This window comes from Thunnus albacares, chromosome 22 (assembly GCF_914725855.1).
Source record: "Thunnus albacares chromosome 22, fThuAlb1.1, whole genome shotgun sequence".
NCBI classification, from domain to species: Eukaryota; Metazoa; Chordata; class Actinopteri; order Scombriformes; family Scombridae; genus Thunnus; species Thunnus albacares.
Genome location: NC_058127.1, coordinates 8,737,069 through 8,752,939, shown reverse-complemented (window position 1 = coordinate 8,752,939; position 15,871 = coordinate 8,737,069). Strand labels below are relative to the sequence as shown.

Below are 15,871 nucleotides of genomic sequence, written 5' to 3'. Positions count from 1 at the left end.
TTTATTAGCTGCTTTCTGCCTTATAAATGGACAATATTCATCAGTTTATATGTGACAAGGATCAAAGGATGCTATTATGCTGTTTTTGTCTTACTTTAACAGATTTAGTCACTAAACCACCTTCTGTTTTCTTCTGGAACAACTAAACTAGATTTGGACACTTTGTGTGTTTTTGGTGTAAAATGTGATGAATCTGTTTTTTGAATGCACCTACACTAAAATCTTTTGGACTGATATGATTAACTTTCTTCAAAGAAGAGGCATAGCTAGAAATATTTTTAAGTATACATTGTAAACTTGCTCTTGATGTTTGGGAAGTATCATATTCACACCTGCAAATTCTCCAACCAAAAGCCAAATTTCAGTGTATTCAGAGACACTTTTAATATATATTTAGACATCCTGAAACTTCAGTCAGAACTGTAAGGCCATAAGAATGAAATCTCTATGTGAAAAACAAGCACCACCTTTATTATTTTATTGTATTGTTTTTTTATATATATGAATTGCTTTTATCCTGTTTTCTCTGTAGCCTACCCTTGTTGTAAATTTCAAGTTGTAAATTTAAAAAAAAAAAGACATAAAGAGAGAAATACTTAAATCCAATGATTTAAATGGGTATATTTCACATAAACAAAATCTACTAATTAACTTTTACATACTGTTATTTAGTAAATATCTTTAATATTACCGTATACTTGTGTTTTTCTTATGTTTTTTTATTCTATGAATTTGGAATGACATTTGGATGCACAATGATGTATCTTGCATAAAGCTGCTGAATGAAATCTGCATGTTTGTTGATATATTTTGATAAAATAAAGAAATAAACCCAAAATATGTTTAATATTTTTGTACATTTTTGTCTTTATTATCTTTTTTATGTATTCTATGAATTTGGAGTGATGTTTGGATGCACAATAATGTACCTTGCATAAAGCTGCTGAATGAAATCTGCATGTTTGTTGATACATTTCAATAAAAAAATAAAAATACCAGAGTACTAAATACAAGAGCAGGAAAAAAACCTACTAAACACAGTAGAAGATTATCAAAGCATTTATTAGGACATGGTCCACAGTTTGTTTTTTGATGGCTGTGTTTTATTAAACAACCTGTAAGCGATACAAAAGGTCAAACTCCTTTGGTAGATATAGTGCAATCTTTACATTCAGTTTAGTGCAACGCTTTGATATAAACACACATACCTGACATGTAAATGTAGCAGTGCAAATTGAATTGTAAAGTGAACATGTATTATCGTGTTCTGTACAGTGTGTGAACAATAATTAAGGCACAAGTTAAGCAGTCATTCAGGAATGTTTAGTACTGCAGCCGATCAGAGTCATTTACCAACAAGTTCATGAGTGTAAAAAGCTCTTAAACTTAATAAACTACAGACAGGCAACATTTGTTCGTTAAGCACATTGTCATTAGTGCTGTTGTCATGTGAATTTTCATGATTGTCATGTTTTTATTTGATCTAACAGGCTCCTCTCAGGCCCCTTTGGTAGAAAGCACAATCAGATTTGAATCCACTTCAGACTGTAGCACACGTGGGTTTAAAATAACTCTCGAACGCATCTCGAGAACGATCAGATTCATCATTTCGCTCAGACTCGTTTGTATCTGTGAGGAAAATGCGACAGCTGCTACACAGAAAAACAAAACATTTAACACACGGTTAATAAAATGTTCTCAGGTGTCTGTCAAAATGTACATTGAATCTGCGTTAGACCTCGATCGATATTTGGTATTTTAGACCTAAAAAAAAGATCCGATAACAACATATCGGCCGACATTCATTTTTGTTTAACAGTTTACATAAACATGATTTAATAATATTTCATAAATATGAATTACAGTTGAAAAATAAACTGCTCTCTGGTGGAGAAGCTTTGTAATGGAGAAACTGTTTCAATATGAACAAAACACATCTGTGCTGCTGTTTCTTGTTACATAACGGCCAACATACTGTTCATGTCGATACTGATGAGCTCAAATCTGCCGATGACGTGCGTCAGCTGGGCTCTAGTTTGCATTCACACTGCGGTTCACACGTAGATCAACACTGAATGTGGCTTAAAGTACAAAATCACAGTTTCCTCAATGCAATCTGGTAAGAGACTAAATTTGGAGCTGATTTAAGATGATCCAAAATGCTTTTTTTTTTAAGTGTGAACAGAGCCAAAGAGGCTGAATACATTCTGTGTGTCTCTGCTTTTATGAACCATTTCACCATCTACTGCATAAGGTGAGAAATAAATGCTGGTCAAGCCTCGTTCTTCCTAAACAAAAGTCGATATTTTGCAGTGTTTTAAGGAGCCGGAGAACCCGAGGACGACGTGTTGTTGTGGGATGTGCGTCACTTGTACAAGCTGAGCTCAGGGCTGTGGTACAAACACATGTAGGAGTCGCAGAGCAGACGGCGGGCCGACTCCCGCAGAGAGGCGGGGTCGACCCTGCCGAGCTCCTCCTCCGACAGGCTGAGGTAACGGCCCACTTCGGGACACGCCTTCACCTGGGGGATGTTGAAGCCGTTCTCGCCACCTGTCGAGAGAGCAGACAGAGAGATTCTCGTGTTCGATCCTTTGACTGAAATCCTCGTCGCCAGAAGGGATTTTAAACAAAAGATCTCTCACCTTCTCGGTCCGCCATGCTGTCAAAAAACAGCCAGTCGGTCGGGAGGGGCCCGTGCTTGACGAAGCTCACGTAATGGCTCGTCTCGATGCACGTCACAGCGAAGAGAGACATTTGCTGGCGGGTGCAGTACAGAGGGGTGGTCCACGGTCCCCCTGGAACGCTAACCTTCACCGGGTTGTGGGAGACTCGCTTCCTGTGACTGTGGACCTGATGATCGGCAGAAAAGATGGTCGGAGTCGATATATAAAGCAAACACAGACATAAAGACAGAAAAAGAGAGTGAAGCTGCCTTTATATCTGATTATATTCATTTAAATTGCGACTATAAGCTGTATACTGATATTTTCAAGACAACTTTTTGGTATCTGCCTTAAATAAAACACTATTTTAGGAGCTCATTATGTTTGTGGTCCTTTAATTAAGACTATATCACGTTTGAGAGAAGATGTAACACATTCTTCCTCTTCTAGAAAGAATAAAAACTTGAATTCATAAGCAGTAAAATGCACTTTTGCTTCATTATATACTCTCAGGGGGTTTTGTTGCTACAGCTTTGCTTGGTCTGGTGTGACCGATAGTTCATGGTGGCAAAACTTAAAATAGAGGTTTCCGTTTAACTGACATTGGTGAGTCAGTTCAGTATCTTTTACTGACTGTATCTGTCTCATCTGAATGCAGAAGTTACTCTAACTTGTTTTACAGAAAAAAAAAAAAAAAGGTCTTCAATGAAATACTGTGAGACTTTATCGATGTGATCGTTATCGAGGTAAAAGTCAGCGTTGATTACTCTGAACTCTGTGGCTTCACAAAAAAAAAAAAATCAAAAAAGCTGAACGAGAAAAGTCTGAATCTGTAATAAAAGGCTGAGAGAGTTCATGCAAAGACTTCAGGAAGAAGAGCAGATCTGTGGCGGATAAGCTGGTAAACTTTTTATCAGTGCATCAGTTGAGATCTAAGAAACGTGAGAACTTTTGATCTTTCGCTGCTTTCCGCTCACTGTCGCTGTCTTCGCTACAAATGAAGACATAAACGGATACCTGTGTGTTGCAGGTCTGGCAGTACTGTTTGAGATGACCGGGAGTGATGTCCAGGTCTTCGTAACACTGGAGACACTCCCACTCAGCTACGGCCTGACAGATGCTGCACTGTCTCAGAGCTAGAAAGAGGAAAAACAAGGAGGAAGACAGTGATGCATAGTGGGAAAAAAGGTACAATCAAATGAAAATACAACTTAATTCACTGAGAAATGGTACAGTTCAAAAAAATGGATCTGAACCTTGCTAAAGTAGATTTTATGTGAGCTTAAATACATCTGAAGTGAGTGAAAACAGATGTGAAATCGACTAAAATAAACCTGAAAACCAAATCACAAACAGACTAAAACGCAGCTAAAACTGTAGTTTGTTTCCCAGAGTTGTTCTTACTGTCGTCGAGCAGGTCTGTGATGTCCAGGCTGAGGGTGGGCAAGATGGCGTCAAACATTTTAAAGTCCTTCCCAAACCTGGGCATGAGCAGCAAGAGGGAGGAGGGAGCCTGGTGGGGTGATGGATACACGACAATAAACAATAAACTCTTACCTTCGCACATCACGCACAGATTAGCTCCGAAATGAAATATTAACACACGATCAGATTGAATTATTTCCGTTACCTCGACGAACTTGAGGCCGGCGTGGAGGAAGGAGGACTCCAGCAGGGACTGGACGCTGGCGACCCTCATCCGACTGGAGGGCGGCGGGGATAGAGGGACGGGGGAGTCGATAGGGGAGAGGGGTGAAAGTGAGGAGGGGGAGGGAGGAAGGGAAGGCGGGAAAAGCTGGTAGAGGTGACACTCCTGAGGCTGATGAGTCATCGATCTGGGAAAGAAAGAGGCACAACAAAGGCTATTTGATTTAAACAATGCGATTCTAAAAAACTGAATTAGAGGCTATATTTGCGATATTTACCTTGAAATTAAGCGAGAAATTATATATTCAGTTTTTTTATATATATTCTCTCTTTTTTATCTGTGTTTTTAATGGTACCATGCTTGTAATTTCGTTCTTTGCATCACTGATGTTTTTGCTGAATGACAATAAAAGGATCTTGAATCTTGAAATTGCAGAAAAGATGATGAAAACATTTGAAATTGAGGTTGATTGCTCTTTTTAAATCAATTTATTCAATTTAAACTTTTCAATAATGCATGTTACTTCAAATTTATTAAACCTGCATGACAATAAATCCCTTGAACTTTGAAAAAAAATGTTTTTAACAAAGTGAATTAAGGGCAAATCTAGAGATGCGGTGCCAAACCTTTGTGACACTTTAAAACAAAGCCGTTTACAACATCTGGACAACAGCTGCATATGTCAGTTTCTAGATTATAAGTTGTTTTTTTTTTTTTTAGTTTCAGATACTTGAAGAGGTAAAATTATCTAGTAACTGACAATAAAAAAAAAGCAAAGATTAGAGGAAAGTCTGAAAAAAGAAACAGAAACGTGTATTTTTTTTCTACTTTACTTTCCTGTTTGTTATCTCACAATCTTCAGATGTATCTTGTGACTCTAAAAGGTTAGAAACCAGCAAACTAGAGTCAAGATGAGGTGAAATGCCAAAGAGATTTGACTCTTTGATTCTTATTCTCTATACTGGTGATTTCACTGGTTATCAAATATATGAGCTCATTCTAACAAGTTAAACTTTTCCATGATGGTTCGGACGGAGGTAAAGTGCAGGTGTGATCTCGGTCTAATTATCTTTTCTCATAAATATAATCAGATCATCATCATCATATCAGATCCAGAGCTGCTCTGTGTGACACCGCTGGCTGGTTTATTATGTGCACGTAAACAAAAAAAACAGAGCGTCAGTCAGTGAGGTCACCTGATCTTGAGGAGCGGCTCGACTCGGAGGAGCTGGAAAAGCTTGTTGAGGAATTCTTCAGGATCTGACAGACAGAAGAAGAAGAAGAAGAAGCAGCTTGACAACATTCCTCAGTCTGATCACACAAACAGCCTGCAGCTAACAGAAAGGGTTTACACGAGGAATCCACACATACCTTTCTCCTGATTGGTGAAACCCGTGTCACTATTCGCAGCCTCCAGCAGTCGTCTCAAGGCCATCGTCTTACTGGCGCACACGTAGCCGAACCTTGGAAACACACCAGTGAACACATACTTCAGGAATCACACAGACCACAGATGTGAGCAGTAACACAAAACTGAGAAAAAACACAAAACAAAACAAAGAAACCTACAGGAAATTACAGTAATCTCCCCGTAACAGGCGGATATATGTTATGATTTTGGTGTTACAGTCTGTCCAGATGTTTTTGACAGTAATCTATGAAGACTTTATGAGTGTTTTATGCCTTTTTTTTATTAGATAGCAGAGATATGACAAGAAATAAATGACTTACTTTAACTGATATGACTGTTTTATTTCCAACATGTCTCATCTGTTTTGTTCTTTTATTCTTAAATGTCTGATTTTACAGTTTAATTGTACTTAAATGTTTTTTTTGTAGCTGTATATAAACACACGCAGACCTGCGCAGTGGGTTGACTATCTCACAGCGCAGCAGGTCCTGAGCCTGGATGGAGCTTTGGTCGGTGTCGGGGTCGGACGGCCAGAATAACGCCCAGTCTGCTGAACTGCAGCACGAGAACAGACTGGAGAGAGAGAGAGAGAGAGAGACAGACAGATTAACAGAGCAAATAAAATAAATTGTATTTGTTAAACACAAGATTAACATTATTTACACCCAAACAGTGGCACCATAACGTTAGATTAAGTGCGGCTGATCCCAGTGGGAACTGATTCACAGCTTCTCCACCTGTCAACAAGTTCTACATGTTTCTTCCTTTTTCTATTAAGCAATCAAAACTGGGGTCTTGGGTTGCACATTAAGCTGTTTTTTTGGACATATTTGATATTTTTCCACCAACTTTCCTCTCTGTTACTGCAGACTAAACACATAAACCCTATATTATTTCACCTGAACAAGGTAGCATCTAGGTAGCAGGAGTTGAGGTGACCCTGGATGCCTCTCTTGCGGCCCTGGTAGAGCTCTCTGGCCTCGTCTCCGTCCACGGGAGGAGTGTGCTCCTCCACGCGCTCGCTGCCCCATTCTGCGAAGGCTGGGAGACAAAGAAGACTGTATTAAATATGTAATTAAATTAAAAAAAAAATGTACAGTTATGATCATAAAACACTTGTGTGACACATAAGCGAGTGAGTGCAGAAGCGCCTTAAGATTCACTTCCTCAAATAGTCGCTCGAAACTCAGAGTCAATCATGTATGAAGTCTCGGTGGCAAATTTCCCGTCTTCTAACTGTGTATCTCATGTTTCTTGATGTATATCGTTTGTTTCATGACATCTGAGCTGATTTAGAAACCTGTGAGTCACAGTGAACTCAAGTTTTCCTACAATCTGTGACACACAAAAACACACACACACACACACACACACAATCACACAGCTATGTATTTTAACCTATTGAGTTGCACCGCTCCACTTGATTGACGGGCGTCTCGGGGGCGGGGAACCTGGAATCTCGCCTACAGTTGCGAAGCTTAACGAAGAGCCCTTTGTTGGCCGGGCAACGGAAGTGGCGCTCGCCGAGGTAACTGCCGTCTGTTCCAGCAGACAGCTCTTGGTCCTGAGAGAGAGAGAGAGAGAGACAGACACACACACACACACACACACACACACACACACACACACACACACACACACACAAACACACACACACACACACTTTATCACTGTAATATGCAGCGTTGAACCATTCAATACAATATGGTACAATATGGTATAAACTAGTTATTCAAGTTTTGTTTATGATTGACTGGAAATAGAAATGTACAAACACAAATAAATCAAGGTTAGAATCAAAGCTTCTGATATCAGCACCATAAACCAAACCATTAATTTAAACCCAAAGTCGGTGTCTGTTCAATTTTCACAACAAAAAAAAGGAAAAAAAAAGTGTCTTTTTGTCCGTAAAGACTCACAACACTGTTATCTGCTACTGTTGTCTTTTCTTTATTATGAGGAGAGCTGTAACGATTAATCTATTAATCAATTAGTCAACTGATGGAGAATTAATCTGGAACGATTTCAATAATCTCATCATTGTTTAAGCAATTTTTTAAAGCACAAACTGTAAAAAAAAAAAATCACTGGTTTCTGCTGATCAAATGTGAATATTTCAGGGTTTCGTTGGATTTTTAGAATATTAGTCAGACAAGACATTTTAAAAAGTCCTCACTGTCTCTGGGAACTCACGATTGACATTTCTCACGATACGCTGACATTTAACAGGTTGCACGAATAAGTGAGTAATCGAGAAATGAATCAGTAGGTTAATCAATGATAAAAACAACCATTAGTTGCAGCCCTATTTAGGAAATTATCAAATCTTAACAGTACGAGTTAAATGTGTTTCCTGTCACGTCGACATGTTAGATGTTAGTGTTCTCATGCTGAATGTGACCTTCTCTGCTCTGGCAGCAGCACACGACTGAATCATATATAAGCAAACACCCTAGAAAAGTTAGTGTTTGTTACATTTTCAAACACAAAAACTGCAATTTCTTCCACAATCCTGCTTTAACCCTCATCATCTCAGATTTAAATGGCAATCTGAGCTGTAATTTAAGTCTTAATGATGAAAAAGCTGCATTTTGTGTTTGTCATTTGATCAATAATTGAAAATACAGGCCTGGCTTTGGTTTGTTTACGCAAATTAATGATGTAAACAAACTTTTAGCAGCATCAGAAAACATTCATAACTTCAGTTTAGTCATTATTAGTGTCCCTAAATTAAAAAACCTGCCAATCACTTTGAGGATATTAACAGACACCAATATTTTGCTCTGAATTGATCCGTTTGCAGACTTTCTGACAATATAATGAACCTTGAATAAACTTAAACAACAGATTAATAACAACTGAAGCAGAAACTGTCGTCTTACCAGCTCAATCCCCGCCACCGGCTCTGAAATCCCACTGATGCGTCCAACCCAGCGGATCACCCCGAAAAGCGGCGGCTCGTTCACTTCAACCATCGACCCCACCTCCAGCTCGCCCTCCGGTCCCGCTTCCCCGTTCTCCCCTGCGGCGTCGACGTAGTCCGGCGTCCTCAGCGGCGAGGGCGGGCCGTGTACGCCGTTGGTGTGCTGCAGCTGGTCGGCGGAGGTCGGTGACGTCGGGCTTTGGGGTTTGGGAGGCGGGAGAGGGGGAAGGGGCGACGGTTTGTGGACGGGCTTTGGCGGCGGCAGCGGAGGAGGTTTGACTGCTTGTTTGGTGGGAGGCATCAGGGCGACCTTGACGGCGGGCGGTGACGTCGGGCCTTGTTTAGTGACGGGGGGCGGCAAGGGCTTCAGGATGGATTTGGGAATAAGAGAAGGAGGGTTGTGGCGAAGGGATTTCGGCTCTGAGGGCACAAAAATGGAAGAGTGAAGCATTTTTACACAAAATAGTTATATAATTCACATTTTTTGTGTTTTCACGTAGCCTTTTACAGCCACTAAATTCATTCAATCTTTATTTAGACTAAATATATTGATGTAGAGACCTGATTTACAATATAGCCGAGTAAAACACAAACAACACATCTTAGGCGCCAAGAAACACAAATTTTAAAAAAAGTAAAAGTAATAAAAAACCAAATTAGTAAAAAATACTAACATATTAAAAACCTTAGAATAAATAAAGCAATTAAAATTTACAGCAGATGAATCAGCTAAAAACAAGAGCAGCTGGAGGTGAAATTACAAATTTAAATTGCCGTATTTTTAGTTTTAGGATGTTTATTTTTGTGACAAGGTGAATACATTTAATTTTAAACACTACTGTCCTTCTGGAGGATTTGCTTTCTTTTAAGTCTGGTATTTAAATGTTGGTTCTTTCTGCTCTGAAATATGTGCAAAACATTAAATTCTTACGTTTGGAAAAAACACAAATTGCAATATTTAAAAAGACATTTTTCTACCTGAAGTAGTTTAATAATTGCAGAATTGCAAAATGTAGTTTGCTAAATGAATCATTAATGGTTACAATAACTGAAAATATTCTTGAATAGAAACCAGATGATTAGGACATACAGTAGATTAAAAAAATCAGCCATAAATCCCTGATAAAAACAGTAAACTCTTATCTGTTCTCTGTATAATAGTGTCAACTAATGCTTAAAACATACTATGAGTGTGTCAACGGTTGTTATACCTGATGAAACCTTGGTTACTGGCAGCAGTAGACCATAGACGGGGGTAGGAATGTGGCAGAGCTTCTCTCCTTTATAATGTCCGTCCCAGTTACCAACAGGAGCGTCCTGTAACGTTTAACACAAAGTCAAAAGATCGGACGTAAAGCTGCAGACTGAAACGCTCCACAAAGAGAAAGAATTAAAACTTTGAGATAAAAAACACGTATATCAACCATATTTACATGTTGGTTGTGGTATCCAAGCACACAAAGTATGAGAGTTTAAGTTATGCTGAAAACGGAAATTTAAAATAAAGATTATATAGGCTACAAAAAGACAAAAATACTTTAATCACTTCAAAAACTAGAAGAAAAACCATAAGATCAACTTTAACTTTAACGCCTGGAAATCTGCAGAACAACTTTTCTGGATCAACTCTACCTCCGAGGAAAAAGTTTACAGCCATAATCTGATTAATTATTCAGTATTTACATTTGATTCAAGGTGATAAATGACCATTTAAAATAATGAGGATGACACCGACCAGCAGGACTCCGACGTAGATCCCTGACGAGCTCCGACCTGGCAGGAGGCCACAGAAGCGCACCTCGCCCCTCTCGACGGTGTCCTCCAGGGGGAAACACACCCACTGGCCGACGTGGAACGGCAGAGGCGACGGGGGTCCTCGGAACTGGACCTGGTTTTGAGCCGTGATGGGAGCTGACTCCGCGGTCCGGGGGAGGATGCCGAAAGCGTGCGGCTGAGGAGGGCTGACGGGACGATGCTGGAGGAAACTGATGTGTCGACCGTGCTGCTGGTGATGGTTCGGGCGGTCGTTGCCGCCATGGTGACCGTTGCTGGGCTGATTATTGCCGCCGCCGCCGCTGCGGTGAGGGGGGTGGGGGTGTGGGTGGTGGTGGGGGTGGTCTCGCTCGCGGACTCGTTCGTGTGCGTCTGAACCGTTGCTGCGAGGCCAGTGGCGGTGCCTGATGTGGCTGATGGGGACGAAGAGGGCGCAGGCATCGGGGCAGATGAAGAGCCTGTTGCCCTTAAAGGAACCGTTGCTCTTTCCTTTACCGGCAGCTGAGCCCTGACGGAGACAGAAAACAATAGACACGCCGACTGTAGCGTTCGTCATGTAGCCAGTGAAACGTCAGAAAACAGTGACAACAGTGAAAACGGTTTCCTACAGTCCGCGCTGATGTTTGTTTTGTTTGGCCAAGACACTAAAAACAAAAGATTTCCAGTTTACTTTCATGTAAGACAAAAAAAGCATAAAATTCTCACATTAGAGAAGGTGAAACAATTACATTTTTGCCATTTTTGCTTTAAAAATGGCTTAAATTAATCAAATATCAATATTATAGAAATTATAATAATACTTATACAATTACAAAAAATTACACAATTACACTTTATTTTTAGTATTTATTATATTTATTCTAATTATTATTATTTGGTATTTTATTCCCATATTTGTGCAATTTTAACATGTTTTTTTATATCTTATTGCACTTGGACCACATATACAATGTGTCGGAATGACAATGAAACCTTCAAACCTTGAAAATAGTTGATTCATTTCCCAAAATGTTGAACTATCCCTTTAACCTTTTTTCCTGATTGTGAGCTGCAGCAGCATTTAGTCCAGTTTTTGTTATTTTACAGCAAAAAAAAAACAAAAACCCCACGCTGATTTAATGTAACATTTGGTATATTTTGACTTAAAGATGTAAAGACTTTACCTTGAGTTGAACCCCAAAATACACAGCGCTGCTCCCTCTGGTCAGTGGTCCGATGAATTTGAGCTCCGCCTCTGCCAGCTCGTCCGTTTGGCCTATTTGGACCCACAACGGGGTCCCGATGGGAGAAGCAGCCAACGTCTGCAGCTTCCCGGGATTGCCTGAAAAAATATAAAACAATGAAACAATGAAATCCTGACTACCAAGGGAGGAAATAACTGATCACTGAGTCGTTTCTCTGGGAACTTGGTACTTTTTGGGTTTCTTGTTAAGACAATAATGTTACTTTTATTGAAGTTGTGGACTTCACTATTATAGAGAAACATCCTTTACAGTGTGTTTGCAGTCAGTTATATAACAGCTTTACTTTAAATACTACATTACTACAAATAGGTCGGTTTGCCAGTAAAAACAAGAGTGTAATCTGGTTTTACTTCCTATTTTCCACTTAAAATATACAAATTTGAACTCTGCCCTCAAAGCCAAAGATCACGTCCTCCATAAAAAAAAGTAACTCTGCCACTTTTACTGAATACAGTTTGTACTTTACCACTCAGTAAATCATACAGTAACATTACTACACAGTACTAGTGATTAACCTTTATTGTAGGGCTGCAGCTAACGATTATTTTCATTTATCCACTAATCTGTCAATTATTTTCTCGATTAATTGATTAAAGTTTGGTCTATAAAATGACAGAAAATTGTGAAAAATGCAGATCACTGTTTCCCAAAGCTCAAGACGACGTCATCAAATGTCTCATTTTGTCCACAACTCAAAGATATTCAGTTTACTATCATAGAAAACTAATAAAAACAGAAAATATTCATATTTAAGAAGCTGGGATCAGAGAATTTGGACATTTTTTTTCTTTAAGATTGACTCAATTATCAAAAATTATTGGCAACTAATCGACTAATCGTCTACATTAATGTTAATGCTACTACAGTATGTCCACTACTACTACTGCAAATACTACTACTACAATGTTCATTCATTACTACCACGACTCCCAACATTATCATTAGCTGCCATCACTATCACAGGTGTGGATATTTCTACTAATCATACAGTAACACTGCATCAAAAAACTTTTAACGTATTACTTAGTAATTTGAAACGAGCCTCCGGATCAGTCACAGGCTCCAACAGGCCGACAAGGTCAGTCGGGACTTCAAGCAGGAACTTCCTCTCTATTTTTACCATGATGCCATTGTCTAACACCTGCGGGAAAAACAGGAGGTACAGAAAAAAAGAAAATATGAAAGAAAGAGAGAGAGAGAGAGAGAGAGACAGAAGAGGAAAGAAATTAGGGGGCGAGTGTGAAGCGTACATAAAATACAGTAAAAATCATTACAAAGAGGTGACTCAACAGCATGCGGTGGTTGCTGTCATCATGACGGCCGCATGGTGTTATTATGTGATTATAACATTTTAGGATGGTGAGCTTAGGGAACAGACCACCCAAACCTTGTATAAATATAATATAAAAAGAGCAATTTTAAAGGTTTGAGTCATTTTAGAGAGTCGTCTACATCCTGTGTATGGAGAGTGTGAGCTAGAAGGAGATTTAGAGTATTTCTTTCTTGTTAAATGTTGTTATTATTATTATTGTTATTATGAGTCTTTCATATAAGCCAGAGATGATTGGGCTGGACACTCCAAGTTTTATGTTACTTGATTTACATTGTTTTATTTGAGTGTGCGTGGTGGGTGTCATCATTTGTTTTTACATATATTTTTATTAATGTTTTATGCTTTTTATTATGTTTTATGTACCTTATGTTTAAGTCTGTGTGTATTCTGTGTTTCACCTGGCTGGAAACTACGAGACAATAAAGTTAATTTGAAGTAAATTGAAGCTGATGTAAAGCTTATTCCCAGTATCAATTAATCTGTCAATTATATTTCTGAGCACAAAGTGACATATTTAAATTGCTTATTTTATCCAACCAACAGTTTATTATTAGAGCTGCAATTAATGATTATTTGTATCACCGATTAATCTGCTGATCTTTTACTCTATCAATCATTTTGTCTATAAAACATCAGAAAATAGTGAACATTGTCAGTTACTATCATGTATGACACAGAATAGCTTCAAATCCTCACATTTGAGAGGCTGCAACCAGCAAATCTTTGGTATTTTTTGCTTAAAATGGACTAAAACTATGTGATTATCAAAACAGTTTTTGATTCATTTTCTGTTGACTGTCTCACTGCAGCTCTATCCAGTACAAACACATATTCAATACGGCAGAGAAAGCAGAAAAAACATTTGAGAAGCCAGAACCAATTGAATGTTTTCTTGAAAAATGACTGAAATAATTAATCAATCGTCAGAACAGTTACTGATTAATTGTCTGCAAATGAGAAACTCATTTCAGCTCCAAAATAAATAATGCTGCTTTTCAGCGGCGGAAGAAGTATTCAGATCCTTCACTTAAGTAAAAGAACCAATACAGCAATGTAAAAATACTCCATTACAAGTAAAAGTCCAGCATGAAAAATCCTACTAACGTAAAAGTACATAAGTATTATGAGCTTGATGTAGTTAAAGTATTGCAGTAAAAGTACATAAGTATTATGAGCTTGATGCAGTTAAAGTATTGCAGTAAAAGTAGTAGTAGTAGTTTGGTCCCTCTGACTGATATATTTTTATATATGACATCATTAGATTATTAATACTGAAGCATCAGTGTTAGAGCAGCATGTTACTGTTGTAGCTGCTGGACGTGGAGCTAGTTTGAACTACTTTATATACAGTTAACTAGTTTAGTCCAGTAGTTCCCAACCTAGGGGTCGGGTCCCTCCAAAGGGTCACCAGATAACTCTGAGGGGTCGTGAGATGATTAATGTGGGAGGAAAGAAGAAGAAACAAAGTTCTGATACACAAATCTGTTGATTTTTGGTGAAATATTGGATCATTTGAACATTTATTAAAATAAAACCATGTGAGAAGTTTAGAGGGAAAAATCACTATTTGGTGAAGCTGTTCACAACTCATAGACATCTGAAATGTGACTCCGACTACACACTGCTTTTTGTGAGACGTCAAAAGCCAAAAAGGTTGGAAACCACTGGTTTCATCTTTAACCATGTGTTGTATTTTAAAAGCTTGTTATATTATCCATTATGTCAAATCTTAAAAGTAACTAAAGCTGTCAAATAAATGCAGTGGAGTAGAAAGTATAAAGTAGCATCAAATGGAAATACTCAAGTAAAGTACAAGTACCTCAAAATTATACTTATGCACAGTAGGCTACTTAGTTAATTTCCATTACTGCTGCTTCTTACAGTTGAGTAATACTTGAACAGGTTGAATCCACTACAGGACCGCCTCCTTAGACTACATGAAAGGCCCCTGTGCCCTGAATGGTAGGTCCACGTGATGACTCAGATAATTTAAATTTAATTTAATTTAATGTGTGTTAATACCTTGACCCATGGGTGGTCGCCTCTGCCCTGTTTCAAATCCTGTTCCTGGCAGATGTTCCCCCGCTGCAGCCGAATGGTACCTTCCAGCTGGTCCTGCACCTTAATGTCGGTCGAGATCAAGAACATTTTGGGGGGCCGCCGCTTCCTGCTCTGCTCATGGGCCCCTGACATTTTTATGTATCTTTTTATGTAGCTGCTTTCAGACGAATTAAACCCTTAATTTTCCTGTAAAATTAAGAAATATAATCATCGGTGACGAGCGACAGGAGGGCCAATTGACGGTAACGTCAGGTAAGTAACGTTCACGTTTTAACTTTCATATTTAAACTGGAGTTCGCTCGTGAAAACCGTTAAAGCAGCACAAGTTACCTTTCAGCCATACTCTCAACTAACAAGCCACGCAGTTAACCTCGCTGAACAATTTGTAGGCGTTTATCAAACACTCACCAACTTCCATCAACTCCTGAGCGTCAACATTTCCCCTAACATTTAAAGGCGCTGCGCTTCAATAACAAACCGCATCGCGAAGCAGGAAGCGGAGTGACGGACACCAGCGGGAGCCAATGGCAAGAGAGAAAAGTTCGGCGGGGTGTTGTCTTAGCCAATCAGAGAGCTTGTGGGCGTTGCCGCGACAAGGGGGAAATTCCACACTTCTTGATATGAAAGGTACACATGCATGTAGGAAGCTGATACATACACAAACACATCTGTGGGTGATTTTTCTTTATTAGTTTATAAATAGAATAGAAAAATATTTTCCACTTACTCTGCGTCATTTATCTCTTTTACATTCACACTTATTATCTCTAAAAAATACACTACATACAGTTAAAAGATAAATATCATGTGCACAA

At 38.9% G+C, this 15,871-nt stretch overlaps 1 protein-coding gene across 2 annotated transcripts; it reads right to left on the bottom strand.

The window, feature by feature from the left end:
* Positions 1-1,044: 1,044 nt before the first annotated feature.
* Positions 1,045-15,567, bottom strand: si:cabz01101003.1 (ubiquitin carboxyl-terminal hydrolase CYLD). 2 transcript variants are annotated; one of them, XM_044341044.1, is made up of 17 exons: positions 15,465-15,567; positions 15,018-15,242; positions 12,686-12,803; positions 11,582-11,739; positions 10,381-10,926; positions 9,857-9,962; positions 8,605-9,065; positions 7,121-7,286; positions 6,622-6,763; positions 6,173-6,295; positions 5,683-5,774; positions 5,508-5,571; positions 4,294-4,498; positions 4,068-4,176; positions 3,681-3,799; positions 2,643-2,850; positions 1,045-2,550 (listed from the first exon to the last, which is right to left on the bottom strand). In XM_044341044.1, the coding sequence occupies exons 2-17, from the start codon at positions 15,186-15,188 to the stop codon at positions 2,366-2,368; spliced, it is 2,973 nt and encodes a 990-aa protein (XP_044196979.1). In that variant the 5' UTR covers positions 15,189-15,242; positions 15,465-15,567; the 3' UTR covers positions 1,045-2,365. The 2 variants fall into 2 exon arrangements, with proteins under 2 accessions (XP_044196979.1, XP_044196980.1); XM_044341045.1 differs by having other exon boundaries at positions 15,387-15,559.
* Between the last annotated feature and the right edge of the window lie 304 nt (positions 15,568-15,871).

Excerpts from the sequence above, each read along its gene's own strand:
- si:cabz01101003.1 (XM_044341044.1), bottom strand. The coding sequence starts at position 15,188 with ATGTCAGGGGCCCATGAGCAGAGCAGGAAGCGGCGGCCCCCCAAAATG. Across the intron at positions 6,296-6,621 it reads CTAGATGCTACCTTGTTCAG|TCTGTTCTCGTGCTGCAGTT; the intron begins GTGAAATAATAT and ends CTCTCTCTCCAG. Across the intron at positions 2,851-3,680 it reads GCCAGACCTGCAACACACAG|GTCCACAGTCACAGGAAGCG; the intron begins GTATCCGTTTAT and ends GCCGATCATCAG.